The sequence below is a fragment of the Gasterosteus aculeatus genome, chromosome 18 (assembly GCF_964276395.1).
Source record: "Gasterosteus aculeatus chromosome 18, fGasAcu3.hap1.1, whole genome shotgun sequence".
In the NCBI taxonomy this organism is placed as follows: domain Eukaryota; kingdom Metazoa; phylum Chordata; class Actinopteri; order Perciformes; family Gasterosteidae; genus Gasterosteus; species Gasterosteus aculeatus.
This window is the reverse complement of record NC_135706.1, coordinates 7,039,866-7,061,961: the sequence shown is the minus strand read 5'-3', so window position 1 is coordinate 7,061,961 and position 22,096 is coordinate 7,039,866. Positions and strand designations below refer to the sequence as shown.

The 22,096-nt window shown below is 41.7% G+C and overlaps 2 protein-coding genes across 2 annotated transcripts in view; one reads left to right on the top strand and one right to left on the bottom strand.

The window, feature by feature from the left end:
• Window positions 1-3,638: 3,638 nt before the first annotated feature.
• scara3 (scavenger receptor class A, member 3) lies at window positions 3,639-18,229 on the bottom strand. The gene is made up of 12 exons (XM_040160911.2): window positions 17,795-18,229; window positions 12,406-12,441; window positions 11,928-11,969; window positions 10,634-10,753; window positions 8,853-8,933; window positions 8,268-8,386; window positions 7,877-8,121; window positions 7,357-7,576; window positions 6,973-7,061; window positions 6,676-6,868; window positions 5,634-5,811; window positions 3,639-5,559 (listed from the first exon to the last, which is right to left on the bottom strand). Exons 1-12 carry the CDS (start codon window positions 17,799-17,801, stop codon window positions 5,069-5,071), a joined length of 1,821 nt encoding a protein of 606 aa, XP_040016845.2. The 5' UTR covers window positions 17,802-18,229; the 3' UTR covers window positions 3,639-5,068.
• Window positions 18,230-21,433: 3,204 nt separating this feature from the next.
• The window catches only part of clu (clusterin), a 94,906-nt gene continuing 94,243 nt past the window's right edge, over window positions 21,434-22,096 (top strand). The window contains exon 1 of the mRNA XM_040160227.2: window positions 21,434-21,565. The gene's annotated coding sequence lies outside the window, so the exon portion shown is untranslated. The remainder of the gene's footprint in view (window positions 21,566-22,096) is intronic.

Here is a 22,096-nt window from a genome sequence, read left to right as displayed (position 1 = left end):
CGGTTTGGAAGAGAAAGTAAAGCAGACATTCAGCCCGTGAAATCTGGCCAAAGTAAACCGACCTGACCAAAGTTGTGCGGAGGGCGTCTGCAGGTCAGGAAGCACTGGTGCTTCTTACACTTGCTGTCGCACTTCCCAATCAAGTGAGACCGTTTTCCTTGGGTGGATCAAATAGCTGTCTTTTCAAAAAAAAGAACAGCTGAGTGTGAATATCTCAAAGAAGCATTTGAAAAGTGTAAAAGTCATAGATACATTTAAACCCACGATATTTAAATTGTATGAATGAATACATCTCACAAAGGATAAACCCATGGAGCCACTCGGGTGTCTGTCTGTATGGGAGTAAGCGTAAGTGATGGAACCAGTTACTTTTTGTCGGTGTCAAGGTCATTCTGAAAAACTCTCTTTAAGGGCCTCATTCGCCCATCGGATCGGTGGAGAGGAATCTTTATGGGCTTTCTGCAGGGTTTTGCTGGATATTTAGGGTCAAGGAGGGCCTCCGTTTTCTCAGAGTTTCACATTTTATCATTAGTGAGTCATGCAGTGTGGTACTCACACTGGTCTGGTCTTGTTCAGGCTAATTCCCCCCTTCCACTGATTTCATAAAGATCAGGCTCCTGCAGCTTTGAGGGAAAACCTGTGAAGTAAATCAGTGGGGGAAGAAGATGGTTGAGCCTGTTCGGTCTCATGAGTCCTGGACCTCCTCGTCTCCGCAAGCCCCTTTGGTTTCAAGCCGATATCGTGAAAGTGATGTATTCTATTTGCCGCCATTTGTTCATCCCACGAGGCACTAATAAATGATCCTCTTTTGGCCGTGTGGGATTTGACCTGGAGCGTGAACGTGACACATGAGCCCCAGCGCGGTAATTACAATATCTGCATTTTACAAATCACAAGCCCAGATGTTATTTATTTTCAGAACCACTTGCTGATTCACTGGACAAATTGCAGCAGGTGTGATCTCCCCCCCCCCACAACACACACACACACACACACACACACACACATACAGTATAGAATGGTGATTACCTGAGCAAGTGTGCTTTTACAGCTGTACATAATGAGCCCTTTGGGGGCCCGTCAAGTCACCGGTTAGCTAATGTCTCAATTTGAGTGTGTATGTGTGATTGTGTTTGTGTGTGTGTGTGTGTGTGTGTGTATGTGTGTGTGCTATTGCTGCTTAGGTAATGTCTCTCTGTGTGCCACCAACACACTGGCTGTGTTATGTCATCGTGACTGAAACTACACAACCTGATCAGGTAGTTAAAGTGAAAATATAAAGAAACACAAAGCGACTCTATTCTTTACTTTTCTCATGAGATCTCAATCATGAATATGTGAACCAAACTCAAACCCCGTACGCCTTGTGGAGGTGCTAGAGGAAGACGCAGAGGAACGAGTAGGATTCATCCTCTGGGGAACATGGATGAAATGTAATAATATTAGTTCAACTTTTTGCACACTCATCTTTTGGGGCATGACATCACATGAGTCAGCGGAAAGCGCTGGTCCTCTGCAGTTGCTCTGCATCACAGCTACTCCATCCACTTCTCAGCCAATCAGCTTCTAGGTGTTCATGTGGAAGGAGGGAGCGAGGTGTTACATCCCGATCATTAATGACTCGCAGAAAAATGAATTCCGAAGTTAGAGCTTTCAGCCTGTTGCTGAAGCCCCCGGGGGGAGAAAATCACCCCGTATACGAGGATGTGAAATATATTTACCTGGTTCCAAAAAGTACATCTGGCCTCGAGGTTTGCTGGCTCAGCCTGGCTGTTTGTCACGACAGCTAAAGCGCTTCTCACACACTTCCCTTCCTTTGACTCCCCTCCTCTCCGTTGTGTCAGTTCTCAGTTCTGAAGTTTCAATGTAATTATTGAACAACCCTCAAGTGGGTTCAAAAACTTTATTCTTTATAAAACCTGTGATTAAAACAGCGCTGCTTTTCTGCGTAACCCGAAAAAGACAAAACTACAGGGATTTGTATCGTTTTCTCCCCGTAGGAGTAGAGATGCTGAGCCATTATAAAAAGGAGGAAAACAATAATTAAACTCCTCCAAAAATCCCCCTTCAGCGACCACTGGTAATTTAAAAGTTCTTAAATATACCTTGTGAGTAAGCATGCGGCATACACAGCACACCTAAATTAACAAGTGATTCCTGCCAATCTAAACACTTGTTGGTTCCCAAGCCCCCTTTTCCCATATTATACAGGTCAACTCCAGTTTGATTGCGGCCCAACAATTTGAAACACAAGTCACTATTGCTGGATTTGAAAGGGTGTACAAATGCTACGTCTTATTTTATTCCTTCTCCCTGTTTAAGCTGCATTATATAATGTGTTGGTCACTTCTGCTAGCACTAGGAAAGCTGAAAATCCCCAAATCCCCTAGAAATGACTTCATGAGCAGTTAATGCATGTGTTTAACTGCCCTGTTTGCCTTTGACTGAGAAACTCTAATTACTAATCAGCTGCTCCTGCAGATGTTTTAGCCAATCCCTGTGGAGCACTTGTTCTGCTCAAGCTGTTATCTTCCCTGGTCGGCTCACTTCTATTAACACAAGTGAAGCTGGTGCAGGTTAATGAGTGTTTCTCACAGTCAGAGAGAGGCAGAGAGGATTAAAAATAAAAAGTACATGCCTGGTTAACAATGCACTCTACAACAAAACGTGCAATGAAAACACAGAAACGCTTTGAAATCCCTTTTGTACGTCCGGTTAACACATAACATTGTTATTGACAGTATAATAAGCAGGAGAGGCAACATGCCTCCATGGGGTTTGCATTACTTTAAAGTCCTCTCCTCCTCCTTCCATTGTGTCTTTGCTTTCTCAGTGTGTCTCTCTTGTGGCTGCATGTGGAAACCTTTGCAATAATGTGGCCTCCCCAATAATTCAGCAAACAGTCGTGATTCGTGGCGCCACATGTGGGAATCGTTTGTCTGCAGGAGGTCTCCCTCACCACATGCAAAACAACTGTGCTGGGCAGATGGCGAGATGTCACATCCATGAATAAAGCACTCAAATCAGGATCATTTAAATGTCAACCTGGACTTAATATCAATTACATTTTCATGCGTCATAGATCAGAAACAGCTGCAATTTTACGCCTTTGTATCACGTTTCTGAGGTGAAAATCGTGCAGGATTTCGAGAAAAGATTCCGTGCTCATAACTAACAGTTATGAGGACTGCACGAATATGGGATTTGGGAGGATTCTTGAAAGTTTTTGTTGGGGATCAAGTTTTTATAACATCACACAAGGCTTGTCATATTATAGCACCGAGTAAGAGAAAATATCCGTATGCACGAGATGAGTGACTGTTTGTTTTTCTCAAGCAACACGTGCACATGAGTCATATATAAAGTATTTGGACCAGGAGAAATGCTTCCTTTATCTTTTCTTTTTTGTTTGTAACCCACACCCTATTCAATTCTTATGCGAACTCCAACAAGAACAGATGTTAAAACGACAAAAGTGACTCTAGACAGTGGACAATCTTTTGACCTTGGTGGAAGAAAACCTGAAAAATGTTGGAGGGGTTTGACATGTGTTTTGAATTAATGGCTGCTTCGTTTCCCTTAAGGAGCAACAATAGCTCTCTGCTTTGGTACTAAAGTAGGAGCCTGACAAGAAGAAGTCTGTTAAAAAAAAAAAAGCTTTATTGAAGTTCGATGCAAACCAGTCGCATTTCATTACAACACACACAAATTGAACATTTCCCTTTTTGTAAAATGTTTTTTGTTTCTCTGCTATAGAAGGTTGTTTATGTTTGCATCATAAGACCCAAAACCCACTTATAAATCAATTAACAAAGTAGAAACTGAGGAAAAATTTTGTTTTTTTAAATTATATTACTTGTCATGTTTACAACCATTTTTAATAATGCATGTGTTGAATGAGTTTCATTAGCTTCTAACCTGCGTGCATCTTATAAGGTGAAAATATGCATATTTATTCATTTTCTTTCCATGAGTTAGATGAGAGGCGGGATATCACGTTTGAAAGGTATCTCTATATCTTTGGATTTTAACAGGTTTTATCCTTTTCACTTAAACGTGATTTTCCACAGTCATATGTTGTTTTTAGAGATTATCTCTTTCCCCCTGCTGCCATAATATATGCTTGTAGGCCAACCATCTCCTGGCTCCTTCTCCAAGCATTAAAGTAGTATCAATCCTCTCATCAAACTTTTAGAGAGAAAACAAATAAGTGAATTTTCCAAAATGTTTTCACATGTCAACAAGAGTTACAGTACTTTCTTCATTCATACAGCAACAATAAAAGCATCTTGCATCCAATGTAAAACAAAAGTCGTCAGCGCATAAATTCAGAAGCCATGAATTCTACAAATCTAAATGCTGCTCATGAAGGGGCAGCTTTACCCAGAAGATGAAAGATGTCTTTAGAGTACCTGCTCTGGCATGCTGAAGGAGAATCAAACTGCATACTATTTACACTTTGAGAACCAATAAAGTGACATTCATCAGAAAGGCATGTGAATAAGTGGACAACATCTGGAGTGCATAAGAAGATAGTTTGAGTTGTCTGAATGAGAAACACTACTACTTGTCTAAATTATGTGTTTATTTTGGATTGAGAACAATCTCAAATATGTCTTCTGCTTCCGATACATCCAACCGGACTAATGGATAACGGGTGCGTTTTTTGTTGACTCATTATCTAACACGTTTTTAACTCGTTTGTAATTTATAGGTGGATGAAGCTTGTTGTCTTTGAGGTGCAAGGCCATCCAACATTATACTGAGACACGTGTTGTATTAGCGTCAGCTAAATGACCTGTAATGTAATAATGTATGAAGGCAGTTTTCTCCAACATGCCACAATATGAACATTCTTCTTCTACAACGGCTCATTTCATGCGGCAGTGTCGTAAAAGCCCTTGAAATAGATTCGTCCCGTCTGTTCATGAAGTCCTCGATTTTCTTGCCTAATGGCGACAAAGTGGATTATTACTCATCTCCAGTCCCAATGGGTGATATTCCTTCAATTGTCAATAACTCTTCTTCTGCACTGTGCATACTCTCTTCCACGTCTTCGGCCATCTTTTTACTGTCTCTTGGACCCAGCAGCAGGTGTCACGGGCCGCTGCTGGATGCTGATTTGTGCATGGGGGAAAGCCACGCCCGGAGGCCCGGGAGTTCCTGCCGGTCCAGGTGGTCCTGCTGGTCCTGGTTTTCCCTTTGCTCCTGGGAGCCCAATCATACCCGGTAGTCCTGCCTGACCTTGGATTCCTGGAGGCCCCGCGGGTCCTGAGGTGCCCTCTCTACCGGAGATGCCAACGTCACCTTTCTGGCCCGTCTCACCGCGGGGTCCTGGCGGGCCAAGAGACCCTTTAGGACCCTTTATTCCCACGCCCCCTCTATGGCCAGTGGGTCCTGATTCACCTGTTGCTCCCTTTGGCCCAAGCGAACCCTTTTCCCCAGATGTCCCACGGACACCTATAGGGCCTCGGTCCCCTTTGCTCCCGCTCAGTCCCACAGGTCCCTTTGAGCCGGTCTCACCGCGGCTCCCTTTGGGCCCTGGTGGTCCAGGTAAACCTGTCGAGGGGAGAGAGTGAGGTTAAGTTAAAAATAAAAGTGTACAGTTCAATGTATGAAAACATCTACTTTACCTTTTAGAATAGTAAAGTTCTTTATGAGCTGGACATGGTGAACATCCACGAGCTTCATCTCCTCCATCACAATGGACAGGTTTCTGATGTCAAGATCCAATTTGGCATTTAACAGCAAGTTTTGATGTCTCTGTGTGTCAAACAAGTAGCGGAGTACCAAGACTGTGCTGTTAAGGTCCTGCGTAAAAGAGGAGGGACACAAGGATACATATATGAAGCCAAATCAGAACACAGAGAATAGAAATATGTCACGGTGGATGGATAACTCCGGTAAACTGTTGAACTGCTGAAAATAGTTGAGTTGAGCTATGTGATACATCATCGCTGTCAATAATATCAAGACTTTTTATCCAATAAACATTTCAAATATTTGTGCCTAACTTTTCATTATTTTGTCGTATAATGTAAGAACTCACGGGTCATCATACAAAATACATTTTAGGTAAATTTCATTCTGAAGGCTGGCGCATGCGTCTGCGTCTTTACGCACCGTTGTGTCGACGCACTCGGTTCTAAAAGTCTTGCGTGTGTTGCAGAGCAGTTCACCGCCAAATCAACAAGTGGAGTAACGTGTTTTTTCGAAGACGACCTACAGAGTCACGTCTTTGTGTGTGGAAGTCGTTGGTTTGTTTATTTATTCATCAGAGACTTTATCGCCCCGTGCAAAAGCTCTTCAATCTGATCCGTTGTCTCGTAAACATTCTTCATTTTAATAATGGCGGTATTGTGCTATGAATACGGAAATGTGAGACTCCGTAAAGGATGCAGTTAGCAGACCAATCGCAGCTTTGCGGGTTGCAGGAGGCTCGCGTAGCTTTTGACGCAAGCCTAGAAAAATGTGTCGACGCACGCAAGGAGGTGTGAAAAGGCACGCGAGGGACACGCAAGGGGCTCTTGCGTCTGCGTGTCCTTGCGTCTCTCTGAAAACGCAGAAGCATAAACTAGGCTTTAGAGGCGTGTTTAAAAGGGGATCTACTCAGACATTTGTTTGTGTGTGTTCGTTGACCTTTAGGCAAACACAAAGATATTCTGTGTTTACTACCTTTAGATCCTCAGTGTGTCTGCCCATGCGGCTCTGGCAGGAAGAGCTCTCGATATCAATGTACTTGTGCATGCTCTGGACGTGGATGACGGTGGCATTGATGCTGGAGGAGATTGTGTCAATCTCCATGGAGATGGAGTTCAGACGACCATCCAAAGCAGAGAAACGCTCACCTGTCCGGTTCTGATAGTACCTAAGAGTTGAGGATGGTTGCAGTGGATTTGTATTTTTCATGAATGAAAACTCAATTTTGTATCTGCATGTTAATTATATTGTGAAGTAGTGCATGTGTGTTACCTGGTATGGTAATGAAGGTCATGCATGTTCTCCTCGTGTTCGTCCATGAATGACGTCACATTGTCAAGCTGCATCTGAAGGTTCATCACCTGGAAGAAATACAGACACGTCGTATTTCTTAACCCGGGAGGACCTTCTTAAAAAGGTAGACTATGTTACATTTGTCGGTTTGTTAAAAACAGCATTCAAAGTTTGCCACTCAACAGGTCAGGATGGTGTAGTGAGCTATAAAGTGAATAGATTATATTATAAAGGATGGATAATGAAATAATTTGTTCTCTAACTTTAAGAAATGTTTTCTTTGAATCTGACTTGAAATGAAATTGCACAAGGGGCGTTTGCTCTGTGCTGCAGACACACACACACACACACACACACACACACCTGCTGGCTGAGGTCATAGTACACCTCATTGGACATGGCAATCCTCTGGTTGTCTGCTATGATGTTGTTTTGCAGAAAGCGAATAGTTTGCGTGCTGCTGCTGGTGTTGGATTTGATGGCGCTCAGGACTCGGCTGTAGTTCTGCCAGTCGTTAGTCAACTTCTGCAAAACCAAAGTCTCTTCATCCGCTTTTCTCCGCAGAGCATCTATCCACATTGTACTGGAGAGAAGAAAACACAGAGGACGTGTGAGGCGCAGTGTTCACATTCATGCAACTATTGAAGCACCCAAAAGTGTATGATAACTAGATATTTTGATTAAACCAGTTTATTAACAATTTATCAAAATAACTGAATGAAGAAAAAGTAACTTTTCCTTGTTAATAAATCACATGAAGGTTCAAAAAGACATCATCACGCTAAAAATATAATGTGACAACAAAAAATTAGGTGATGAAATCCAGTGTTAAAAGCTTACATCAGGTTTTAATGTGGTATATATCAAATATTCTTTCATTCACCTGAGAGCCACTGTGGTGTTAACCTGCTGTGCCGTCGCTTTTACGTCGTACTGATCATCTGCCAGCGTCTTCATCTTCTCTTCGGTTTCCTCAATCACGTCCTTCCAACCTTCAACGCGTTCCACGTACCTCACCAGCGACTGGTTTAGAAGTTTGATTGACATGAGGTGGTTTTGCATGTCACGTGTCAGCCGGCTGCTGGTGGTCTTGAGCGTGGCCTGGGTCTGGGAGGCCTGGTCCAGGACCTGGAAGTGGACAGGCATGAAAGAGGCCGAGTTTGCAAATCAAAACTGAATGAAGAGGTCAAGTTAGGGCATCTGTTTTATATCCCAGCACACGAATGATCTTGGTTGAATAAAACAAGCTAATTTTGTGATTCAGCATGCAGTACCTGCTCCTGTCCCAGTATCATTCTCTGGATGTCTTCAAACTCCTTCTTCAGCCTGCTTATCTCCTTGCTGTAGAGAGTCACATCCAGACAGCCTGAACAGTTAGACGCGGAACTCAGATCTGACAGATGGAGTCAAAGAACAAAAAAGGAGGTGAGATAAGAGACCATGAGGCAGGAAATATAATAGTTCTCGATGCCCGCTTATGACACGCTTCTGGTAACCGCGTGCAAAAGAGAGAATAAGATCTTTTGAGCTCCTATTTAGTGACTTTATCAGTTTGTAGCATCATCTTCAGCAGAGGAGAGTTCCCTAAATGTCACTAATTGTAATTGTTCCAAATAGTGACTAAATGCATTATATTTGTAATCTGTCACTTCTCAAGCCATAACCTTAGTGGGCCTTGTTTTGAGATCTGTTGAGGTCAAGAAAGAACTTCTAAACCATGAACAGTGACACTTAAATTTCTGTACATTAAACCATTTTGGGGTTTATTATAGAATGTTTCCCCATAATGAAGGGGCCCACAAGGCTACCCAGACTCAATAGAAAAAGTTATCATTTGTAAGAAATTTCAGCTACTTTACCATCCATTCCTTGTTGCACACTGCTGATCTTCTTGTGGTAGACGGACTCCTCCTCAGACAGGCTGTCGACCCTCCTGAACACTGGAGACACGCAGAAGGTTGAAAAAGTGAATCAATAACATTTTTTCAACAACATTACATATTGTTTTTCTTGAGTTGTGTATTTACACTTCAGTGAAGAAACACTGTTGTTTCTGTTGTTGTGAAAGTCAGTGTAGGTCAATAAGATTTAAAGCATTGGCTTGAGAATGCAAAAAAACATGATGGTTCTAAAGGAGCTACAGAAACACGTGTCATGATTAGTACATCAGTATTATAGGAAGTATTTAAAGGAGTAAAAACAGGACGTGGAAATTTACACAATTTTCATTATCTAACAAAGATAGAGAGAACCAAAACACAAATGCGTGATGGTGAGAGCAACGACAATTAAGTGAGTGTGAGTGAGTTTGAGAAGTGTGCAAGAGAGTGCATGTATAATGCAACCTAAACCCCCACTCGAGGGATTGATGTGTGATTGGTAATCTGCTGTAACTTGATGCTAAAAAAGGCTCATAGATTTAGCCCAAAAAAAAAGAATTCAGGTAGCAAAGAAGTTTAAAAAAAACAGCAGTTCAGGGGAGAACCGAGATTCAAAGGTTATTTTCTGTTTTAACATGTGCACATCCACAGTTGAGAATTGCAGCCAAGTAAAATATCTCTTCTGTTTACACGTTGGTTCCCAGAGTTGTACAGCTGTGCTGAAATTGAACACAAACATAAACTGGAGGTGGTGCTGCAATGGGGTCACACCAGCCCGGGGACAATTTGTGCCAGGGGCGTCAAGTCGGGGGCCAAGGGCCCTTCCTCTCTCATCCCTCCATCCGGTGCCATTGCTCGGAACACCTTCTAACTGGGACCAATGTGGGTATTGGTCCCAGTTGGCTGAATTGTCTCTTTTGATGATAAATAGACCATAAATAAATACTAACAAATACTTTTGTAGTGTTTATTATTAATGTTCGTACGAGTATCCGAAAGCTGTTCTCCGTTAAACTCTTCTAACTTCACTATGCATTCATTTCAATATCATTGCCAGTTTAACACACACATGATTGTATCTTTTATCCCGTAGATAATAATATCCCTTTCTGTTTAAACATGTTTATTAAAACATTAAAATAATTTAATGACGACAACAATTATCTTTAATAGAAACATAAAATAGTTAAATTAATTGCACAGCCACATCATCTTTAAATAAACACACAGGAAGGGCAACTTAGCAGTAAAACATATAGCCGAGGATTCTTCTCACAGGAGTTCATGTGAGAGACCTGCTCCACGGACCCTCACACACACAGTGTGTCCTGCACATTCTGTACATAAGTGAATGTATGTTCCTCGTGCTTCTGTACCTGAACTCGTTCATGTCTGGTGGGCTTTTACATTATTCTCAACATTCCTCTGTACTCCTGACCTCCCCGAGCAGTAGTTAAAGCAAAAGATTTACCACTTTCAAACCCAATACAATGTGATGTTAATGTGAAAAGCATCTGTTGGTGCAGAGCAGCTGTCAGGTGAAACACGGCACACAAGTCCCAGGACCACGTTCATTCGGACTTAACACACACACTTTTTTCTCATGAGAAGCGTATTCTTCTTGCTCCTCGTAGTTAACGTGTTAATCGGTAAGATGACGTAACTACTGTGAAAGGCGCTTTACTGCGTCTACACTTAGAGGTTGGTGTCTCTGTGCAAGAGTCGGACTACGTATGGTGTATTTCGAGACTTTTACCCACCAAGCGACGCCAGAACTGCCACAGTAATGATGAGGAATGCAACAAAGCCATAGAGGACTTTGACAGCCAGCTGGAGAGAGCGACTCTGCTGGCACCTCATACAGCCTCCTCTGCTTCGACCTGGAGGCACAAACACGTCACAATACAACGAGCAGTGTGCCCACATTGGATCTGATTAGCTGATGGAGATGGAGCGCATTGTAAATCAACTGAAATGGAATAATGACACTTTTCAAGCAGACCTACGTATGAGAAGTAAAAGTACTCATCGTGTAGATTAGACAATTGGAACAAGAACACACATATTGCAAATATAATTATAAGAATAAACAGTAAAAATACATATACAAGTTTATTAAATAAAATGATATGTTTTAATTTTGGCGGTGTACCTTAACTACCCTGACTGCACGTCGCTGTGTGCCCGAACGCTTTTGAGATGGAAAACATAAAGGAAGGCAAATTAAATGACTTGATAACACTTATGTGTATGTCGCGTCCGTCAGGTGTCACGGTGGGAGAATTGATTTAAGTATTGAATGGGTTTCTGATTCATTGGTTCTTTTTTGTCTCTTCTGGAGAGTGTCAGTCAGCATCACTGAAACTCATCTAAATTTAACTAACTGAAACGTGGCTTACAGTCGGCATCAATTCGACCACACTTATATTAATATTAAGCCCGAAATTGTTTCTGACTCACCGATCTTTAGAGTATTTGTACATAAAATCCATCCGCAGAGTTTGAGTTTCGCGGGGTTTACGTTTACAACGTAGCTGGCGTAGTAAAAGCACTGCTTATTCTACCATTTCTTTGTATTTGATTATGCGTAATGGCTCCATTTGTCATGGTAACATCTAAAGAATTGGAATAACACATATATTGCATTTATAACTATAAGAATAAACAGTAACAGGGTAGGCAGCGCCTACCTTGCCCACCCTGACTGCACGTCACTGGTTATACATGTGTTCTGATCTGTAGTGCAACAAGTACTGAATATTTTCATCAGACATTAATCTGCCCTTTTTCATTTTAAATGACCAAATTCTAGTATTGTTAATATCTTAAACATTGTGGAGTGTTTTACAATATGACTTTGTTAGAGAAATCTGAATCTGTAAAGTTGTCTCAAAAGTCTCAAATAACTGGAGTTAAATTTCCAAACATTGTCATTGTAGAGTCACTCTTGCCTTCAGCATAAGTCATAAACAACAACATAATTATTTGTCACCTTCTGCGTATGTTTCTGCGTGTGTGTGTGTGTGTGTGTGTGTGTGTGTGTGTGACCTTGACCTCTAAACGAAGGCATTTCCTCCTCTCCAGTGAAATCCTCCTCTGAAAAACAAGACCAGAAGAACGCAAACACATCAGATCAACACGAACTTGTAGGCCGTTGTCAGGCCAGTGGTGTTGCACCGTGTGTCAGCTAAATAATACTTGAATAAATGTCATGTGTATGTGGCATTTGGAGTTTTCTGTGTGGCTTTAACGTGGTGGGATACTTTGTTTCCCAAAACCACGGCTCCCTTACTTTATTGCTCAGTTTCATCTCTTTGCTTGTCACTCGTCAAGCTCTTCATCCCACAGTCAAACAGCTTGACTGTCCACGCAAATAAAAACGCCCCAGAGGAGGGGCAGCTGCTTCCGCTATTGACAGCACACTTAAATATCACTAATGCAGTAAATACCATATTCATCATATGGCTGATGATCACGGATCATGAGGTGATTGACATGTTTGGTTCTTAGACAATAGAAAAATAATCACTACCTTTGAAGAGCTGGTTTTCGTAGCCACCATAGTTGTCTGAAAAACAGAAGAAAATGTTATTTAACAAACTGAAACAGATTCTGTTGTAAGCCTTGCGTGGTTTTATTCCAGGTGTAATTCGACAAACGCCGCCTCACAATCCCCCCGCAGCCTTTGACTGAAGCTTTTTGCATTGTACTGAACACGTTAAAAGTACGACACCACTTTCTTGGCAGAATAAAAAGGTGCTCAGATGTTTTCTTTGCGCGGAGCAGCTTACTCAGGAGAGCACGGCCCCGTGGTGGTGAGAGAAGAGCTGCTAGATGTGAGTGCTGATTCTGGTGAGAGAATTGTGCGTCTGAGGAAGTTGTCGTCACAAACTCCTTGCTAGGAAAGACTAAAAAAGGGTGCAGGACGTCCCGAAAACTAAACCAGAGCACCTAATAAACCCGAAAAAGGCCTAAAGGGACATATTCCCCGTCCCGTTTTAATAAGTGTATGTAACAGCGATGAACTGCAACTGTGCTCCACCCCAACTGGTACCCAGACTCGGACCTACATGTTTAGGAAGCACTCAGTCCAGTGGCAGGGCAGGCCGGTTCGGACTGAAAAGAGCTGGAAATTCCTCTACACTCATAACAGGAAGAAAAGAGGGAGCGATTTGGCAGGTTGCTGAGCAGCTGAAGGAAAACAGTTGAACCCTCGTTGGGCCGCTTCGATGCTGCCAAAGGAGTTGGCCTTCAAGCAGCGTCAGCCAGCGTAAATGTTGCTGCACAATGTGATACTCTGTGCGTTACACATTCCAGTAAACGCTGACTTCAGGACAAAGACTTTGCAATGACGTTTCTGATTGTGGAAATGTGTGGACTGAGTCTAGACAGACGAGGTGTATTTTAAAGGAATATTCAACCTAAAATGTTGACGATGATTGTCTGGTGGAAGTCCTTCACTTCCACAGTCCCTGTACGATTGTATGTTACCTAAACTATTAGCGTGCATTTAGTAGTTTACAGGCCATTTTATGTGTTCTAATTTTTCGCTTTAATCGCTTTCTCCACAACTCCTAAATTAACTAAATTATTTCTGAAACCAAATGTTTGCTGTTGATCAATATCTGTGATTAAACCCATTACCTCATTAAGTCTCTGATGAAGACCTGATGTGTCAAGTACAGTCGACCTACAGCTGCTAATTTGTAATGAATTCTAAAAGAGATTGTGCATGTATATTATGGGACGGCATTATTTAAAATGGTCTCTAACCAAATAAAGAAAACCCATCATATAATTTCTAAAAACAATGGCGGTATACTTGGCCTGCAAACCCCACTATCAGGTGAATGTTTATTTCAATCAGCAGGGGACCAGCTTGGGTCAGGTCTGAACCACGAAACACTGACGCAGACATAATGATGGAGGGAAGAGAGGCAGGCGGGTAAGAGGAGCATAGGAATAAAAGATTTATCAAAGAATTGATTGTCATGACGATGAACGTCGTCATATTGACATTTCAGAGAAATTTCCCACCCTGATTGAAATACGTTTCCAGAGGGGCAACGGAGTTCCTCTCATATTTTGTAATTCTGTGGCAAATGAAGGGTCAAATTCAGTTGTTTAAATGTCAGCACGTTATTTCCTATGGAAGCTAAAATTCCCAAATATCCCCATCAACGTCCACCTTTAAATATCTGCCTGTGCCTTATTCTTCCTTCGTCTCCTCCTCCCTAACTTGTTCTCCTCCCTCATGTTTTCCATTCTCTATGTGGAAAAAGACGTGTGTGTCTCATTAGTGAGGAAGTCAACCTGTCCAGCTCATGGAGCAGAACTGAGCTGATCTGACAGCAGCAAAACACGGCCTCTACCACTCACACCTACACCGCCAGGCCACGGCAAAGCACTGTGGAACTACTTGTAACCTGTACAGTTTGGTCTTACTGTACACACTTTTTGACACCCAACAAAAATATGTTTCATATTTCAGAATTTCAGACAATATTTACGTTTTTTTGTGACAAAATGGAGAAATGGGACATTTTACGGGAAAACCTAGAAGGCAACCTATCTAGGTGTATGCAGAAAATACAAAACCAGACACGTTTCTTTTGGCACTTCATCCAGACAGTGAGGCAGACTGAGGATGGAAACTTTTGGTTGCTGTTTGTACACACAGTGTAGCAAGAGGGCACTTGTGCTGTGACGAGAAGTAAAGATGCTTTTAGAACCAAGGGCTTGACGTTTTCAATGTATTTAACAAATCTAACAAAAATTTCCAAAAGGAAGTGCCTTTCAGCTGTGTGGGAATGTAATCTTCTAGGGGACAGGGTTGCCTCCCCCCATCCTCTTTTACCAGCGGACCTTTTGTGAACACAGTGCCTGAGTCAGCCAACCCTCAGCACCACTTCATGTCTGTGGTTGTTTTGGACTTTAAAACCCCCTTTCCCATCCTGTCCCACCCTTCACAATCCCTCTGGACAAACCTTTGCCAGGGGATTCTGCAAAACCTTCTCCTCACATGCCCTGGATGTCCAGTAATCTCACATTGCTAAACTATACAATGTGTTAAACATGAATGTGTTCACTTCATTTAAGTTGTTTTGACCCTCAGTAGATTTTGGCCTTAAGTGAAAACAGAAGTCCCAAGATGGAGCCTCCTCCAGATCAGAGTCGAGGTCTTGACCACAACTCATGAAGCCAAGTGAGTCCCTCTCAAATCCTCCATTTAGGTGGGCTCTGACTGGAATGTCTCCTTGCAAAACTGTGGCCGCCTGTTATGTTTCTGCAGACAGCGAATCTGTTATACAAGTTATACAAGAAAAATGTTCTTTTATTGTGGTTAGGCAGTGAAATGGGAGATTCTCTGTCCCGATCTCATAAACACATCATATTTTCTTAGACTAAAAGCCATTTGCAAAGCCACACAGCGACCAGCCTGGATACCTTTACAGAGCCTCAAGGCCAAAGGTCATTTGCTATGTTCCCTCATACTTTTTTTGCAGGCCTCTCAGTAGTTTTACTTCACATATACACATGCTCATCTTCATGGAGAACATTCCACAGAGGAACAAATTAACAGTAAGAATAAGTAGAGCTTTCCAAACTGCTTTACAATCCACAGTTAAAAGTATGCAGACGCTTAATAGGCAATATTTACGGCGAAAAATGTTCATATTTTGTATTTACATTTCATGGTGTTATCTGAATAACCACAATAGTAGTTTGGGAGGAATATGCACAGACGGTACAGACTGACAGCCAAGTTAGAGCAAGAAAATTGCCTGGAAAATCCCTGTGTTCCAGTATTAACAAACCAAATCCAAATACACAGAAGTATGTGAGAAAAAATAAATGAGAACTAACCCCACTGCAAACAAAAAGAACAAGAAAATATGATATCCTCCATGTTCTCCTTTCAACCCAAACTCAAAACGCTTTGACTGTCTTAATGCTGACACAGCAAAAGTGGAATTAATAACAACCACATCTCTTGGTCTGTACCTCTCTTTTTCTTCTCCCCCTCACTCTTTGCTTCTCTTTGGCCAGCCATGCACCTGCCTCCCCCCACACACCTCCACCCGCACCTCCACCCAGCCCAGTTAGGAATGCATGAGGCAGCATGTTCAGATCCACGTTAACAGACGTCCTGTATTGTTCCCTGAGACATGTGTTCTTGGGAGTTGACTTTCTGGGTTGACTCGCAGTTTAATGCACCATCTCTCCATCTCACACAATGTGATGACTAAAAGTTTAGTTTGATCTGATTTGTCTTCTACTTACGAGCTTTCCTTCATTTACTGTCAAATATAAATTCAGATAAATAAAACCCCAAGAACCCAAATCATACAATGTTTGCCCGAACCCTTTTGAGATGGAAAACATAAAGGACGGCAAATTAAATAACCTAATAACAGTTATGTGTATGTCTATGTGTATATGTAACCATGGATTAAATTTGTTTCCAGGAAAAGATAAATAAACAAGTGAACAAATACGATAACAATAATCCTGTTCAATATCAGCATGATGGCTACTGTCATGTTCGCAAAAACCTAGTAAACATGACCAGATGGAGCGAGTTCTGTTGTATTGTAGGTGACGGGTCGGGGTAGATTTACTGTTGAGATATGATCCAAAATCATAGTGACGTAAAGGAGATGTCATAGTCAAAGGGTAGAAATAGCTTTCAAATTTGCGTGAAACAACGTAATTATTGACCACTAACAACTAAAAACAACGACCTGAACAGCCTAAATAAGTTTGTAGGTTTTGTTCTCAAAACCACGCTGCAGATCCTAGATAATAGAACACTATCCTTCTTATGATGCCACCAGGGGGCTGCAGAAAGATTTTTTGAGCAGCGATAACAATAATTGTTTGTTAAGCTTATTTTCAGAGGAGGAACCTGTAAAATAGATCCTAAATATTACCTTGTTGGCCACCAACATGATATCGTGCTAAAAGCCTGAAGCCTTGCGCCAAAAGTTAACATCTTCGAGTTGAAGATCTATGATGTAGAACACAAACCATCATCAAGTAAAGAAAACACATTCTTCTTGTACTGCATGTAAAGCCAATTTGTCATGTGTAAAATGATCACTGCTGGGAAATGTGTGACATTGTCGGACTATTTCGTTTTAACAGATTCATATTTACATTCGCGGATACAAGAGAATTCGCTGATTTGAAGGATGATTTAACTAAACAATCATAGCTGGGTCATTAGTGCAGAATTTCAGGGTTGTAGTTACAGTTGCTAAGCTATGATTGGATTGGATAATTGCTGTTTTTCATTGGATTCAAGTCAGCAATAATAATAATAAATGCATAAATTAAGCCATTCTTTATGCAAACTACACTTGCCAATAAATATGCCACACATCTAAACATCTCTTCCAGTTGTTACACCACGTGTAGGATGTATTCCTGCTCCCCCAACTCTTTCCCACTGAATCCTCTCATCTCCTTCAGCCTGTCACGTCTTATTCCACATGTGTGACAACCATGAACGAGCCGCGGCCCTCTTCAAAGCCGGTTGCAGCATGAGAGAAGAGCATAAATCCAGACATCATGTTTTCATTCAACGTCCTTTAAAGCGGGATGTTAATTGGCAGGGCTGGGACGGTTTTGTGCTCTATGAAACGTTGCTCTGGTTTGCACGCAGACACATTTAAGGCCGACTGATCAAAGTCTCGCATCCAAGAACAACAAACCGGCACTTTCTCAGAATCCACAGCAGATGAGAAGCATATGTGGGCGCTGGTGCTCTGTGCAGGTGCCTGCCTGAACGCCACAACGACACGGTTCCTGTCTATATTTTAACTGTTGCCTGACTCAAAAGTAAGATGATGTCATCTGAAGGTGCTCGGAAATAACACAATGAAATAAGCCAGGCAAACTGAGAGAAATGACTCTACCTTTCATGATTCTTCACTCAAGAATCCTTTACAAACAAGCCGTGGTCTAGTTTGCTGATGTTCGACTGGATGGGGGTAATGTGGCAGTCCGGCAAGCGTCCAGGAACAACAAAGGTAGTCGGGGATGTGGCTTTGGTGGCCAGCCGACTCATCGGTGAAACGTTTCCAAAGTCCAAAAATGTGTTACATCCAGATTTTAAAAACAGCAAAAAAGCAAAGACTTCAGTTTTGAGTTAGTGATAAGAAAAAATAAAAATGCACCTGTGCAACCCAACTCTTATTTCTAGACTATTTAAAATATTCGGAGGAGGAGTTTGAAAACACGTGTGTTATCCTGCAGCTGTCTGCCATCATCCCTCTTCCATCCAGACCCTGAAGAAACTGAACCGTCTCACACAGAAACCATGTGCAACCCTTGAGAGGGAGGGAGGAAACAGAGCGAGAGGGGATGAAGAAAGAAGGAACTTGGTAGGAGAGAGAGAAAGATGGGAGGGGAACAAAGAAACTGGGAAATGAGGGAGGGGCTGGAAAAGGGACAGGGTGGAAAAGAGAAAAGGGAAGGAGGGTCCATGTGTGTTGTTGGAGCTCAGTTTTGTGGCCCGAGGTTAATTGCTAACAAATGTGTGAAAATGGTGGCGTGAGCGCCTTGAATATCTCTGGTTTCAGTGATCACACACTTACTATCACACACGTCGAGGCTTCAGCTCGATCCCACTAACCTCAACTACCAGTGTGTATGACTCAAACAGCAGGTGTAATATTCTCAACAACGCGCACATCCTGACGAGGCACATACAGCTCCTTTATTTCCTCTCCTGCACTATGACACTTTAAAATATACTTGGGCACAGACATGTGAGGATCTGGGTGTATTCTAGTAGGTTTTTGTGCTAATCCTCATCCTCAAATGGTAAATAATGTACATTTTCAGTGACGTAAGCAGTTCTGGCAGCAGTACTCAGGTCATTTTCAATGTTGCCTTTGATTTCTGTTGAAGATCATCAGAAGATCTTATAACAACATTTCCAGTGCTTCCCAATCTTTCTGCGTTACAAGTCCACCGTAATCCCAGTGGATAATGTCCTTTTGATGATTACTTATACATCTGTAGATCAAATCACTTTGAAGCCAAATCCCTCTCTCTGCTATCTTATCCTTTACAATGTTTGCTTTTGATGCTACGGCTTGTAAAAATGTAGAATCCAGGAGGTGATTTAATGACCGACATCAGTCAGCTAGACTTCATCCCGAAGCCGGTGGCCTTTGATCAGAATGTGAAGTTTCTTAATCGTTCGTTTCATGCACATTCCAACAAACTCATACTCACGCATCCACAGAGAAACATGACTTTCCCCTCGATTGATGCCAGAAAAGTCAGAATGTTTGAAGTTTGTCTAAGCTCATGAGCCACAAGTTGTTCAGTACCACCGATGGGACTAATTAAACCTGGTGATAATTATGTTTTTAGTTTGAAGCCAGTAGAGCAGCTCGTTTAGAATCCCTGCATCGTGTCATTATTAAAATCCATGCCACTGGCTGAGGATTGGCTGCAGAGCCTCATGGTTTGAAGTCACTGGATGGCCAATTAAAAGTTTGGCACATTATGCACACACACACACACACACACACACACACAGACAAAGCGGAGCCAAACACGAGTTTGCAAAGGGTCACGGAACAGATCATTTGTTTAGTCACACTGGTTCTGCAGCTCGTAAACTGAACAAGCCTCGGGGGCCAGAAAGTCTGAACTCCACATGTGCAGTTAACATCCAGCTCACCTAAATTACCGCTAACTACGAGAACAACGGTAGTGATAGTCAGTGGTTAGTAAAGGTTTTTATTTGCTAAAAGAAACCTGCAGGGTAACTTTTGTCTCCCCCCTCTGGCAGTGAGAGTAATCTCACAAACATTGTTGTCACGTGTATACAGCAAATGCTGCAAGGTGAGCTCGTAGCAACCTTTTCTTTGACATTAATGGCTTGAGGTCGAGGAAAGATGTGACGATCTCACAGGGATTCTTCTCTCCCTGCACAAGGCTACATGAGCCTCTAATGATGTCTGAACACAGCGTCACAATCGAGGGTTGTGTAGTCACCAGGTTTTAAGCCTTCACATCTTCCGCCGCAAACTAAAGACACACCTCTTCAGACTCTACCTCGACTAAAGACTAACAAATTGTAGCACTTAAATTGTACTTGTAACGTCACTCATCTATAGCAAATTGTAAATTGGCTTATTTGAGGAAATTGCACTTTCTTGTTTCTTGTTCTCCTGAGTTTGTACCCTATGGTTGAATGCACTTATTGTACGTCGCTTTGGATAAAAGCGTCCGCTAAATGACATGTAATGTAATGTAATGTAATAAGGAAACAGAATGCACAGAATAAAAATAGCAATATATGCTGAATTATGTCCAAAACACCCACACAGATCCCCTTTAACTTTGTTATTTCTTGGAGCTGCATTCTAGTATTGGTAATGATATCGGAAACTATAGAATATATTGTTACACAATGCAATACATTATTGTTATTATTGTTTTGCATATGCAGCATGGGATGAGTGTGAGTGACTTCAATGTGGCTCTTTATCTTAACAGAGAATTTCTGGTCGCTGTCGTGGATTTATTTAGACCCAGTGGTCTAAAAGTGTTTTTGACAACCAGATATCAGACAACGGTAAATAACTTATACAGTGACGGTTCTCTTGGAAGAAGAATTTACTGAAAAGGGAAACGGAACTTCTGCCATCTAGTGTCACATTTGGAAAAGGACACACGTTTGTAAAAAAAAAACCTGTAACAGATTTAGAATTAAACATTTAAAACCTTGGATTTCAGTGAATCTGTGGCGGCCTACGTGGACTCGCTTCAGCTGGTATTTAACAATCCAAGGTTTTTAATTATTTTGTATGAGCAGCTGCTGACGTAGAACGTGAACAAGTGTATGATGGTGTGTGTGTGTGTGTGTGTGTGTGTGTGTGTGTGTGTGAGTGTGTGTGTGTGGGTGTGTGTGTGTGATGGTGTGTGTGTGTGAGGTTTACTGGAACATCCCTCCCCTTAAAGATACAAAGCTCACTTGTTCAGTTCTCCTCAAGTGCTACAAAACCTGTTGTGTGTTTTTGTGGGCATGAAACTCTTTTGTGTTCCTATTTTTGCTGTTTTTAATTGTCAATAGTTTTTACGTAACAACTCATGTTGACACAGGCGGATTTCAAGTCCCACATACTGCTGTTTATACGTTTTACAAAAAGAAACACATGTTAGAAGCAGAAATGATGGGTTGTTCAAGCAGGGAGTGTAGTTCATTCATTTAAGATTGCCGCACTGCACTGCAAGTCATAGTTGAGCATTTGTTCCTGAGCTTGGTTACACTTCACATGCTTTAAGCAGTATGTCTGTCTGGACCCTATTGAAAACCTTTGAAAATACACCTACTGAAACAAAACTACAATTATAATTAGTTTTTATTATGCGGTGGCTCTCACTATGTTTGCGCTGCTAAATCTTCTTTTACAATGTGCAATTGTTCATGAATGATGCAAATTAAAATAATGACTTACTTATAAACAGCTAAATATGAGCTTCACATCGACAAATTGCTGAAAGAAACGTTCACTAATAGCGATTTATTTTGAAGGGTTGAACAGGAAGGTTGTTTTTGTTGTGCTGCAGCTGAATGAGTCACAGGTCCGTTATCCGCTGGTATAAGAACGATCCGCACAGACTCTGGATCAGCTTCACACGGTCTGGAGTCAACAGACAGAGAGGTGAGTCACAGGGCTTTTAGAAGTCTGCAGCTTGGTGATGCTTACGGGAAAATAGCCCTTCACAATTCGTCATTATGTTATTTTGTTAAAAGAGAATAGAATACAGTGCAACGCATTTCTAGTTTCGGGCTGAGAAATGTCTAGATTACTGACTACACTGAAAATGTATGTGTGTGTGTTTGTTTTATTTATTTTCATCTTAAGTGTGTTCAGTGTTTGGTCTTTGTGCGGACTTTATGGCTGACAGCGTAGTTGTTGTCTTGTATTGCTTACTCACGGGTGTGACCTCAATCTTTGGATCAAAACAACTGGATTAAAACAGATGCCATCATACGGTTGGTTTGCACTTTAAGCGGGGCACACGCAGCAGCAGCAGAACAGACTTCATAAATAGAAATATTAACTAGCTATTTTATACAGAACGGTTGTTGAGTCCAGGAATATAACATTTAAAGAAGTTACTGTAAGTTATGAAATTATAATAGGCCTCCAAATGTATACTGAAGCCACTATTTGCAATGTTAACTGTTC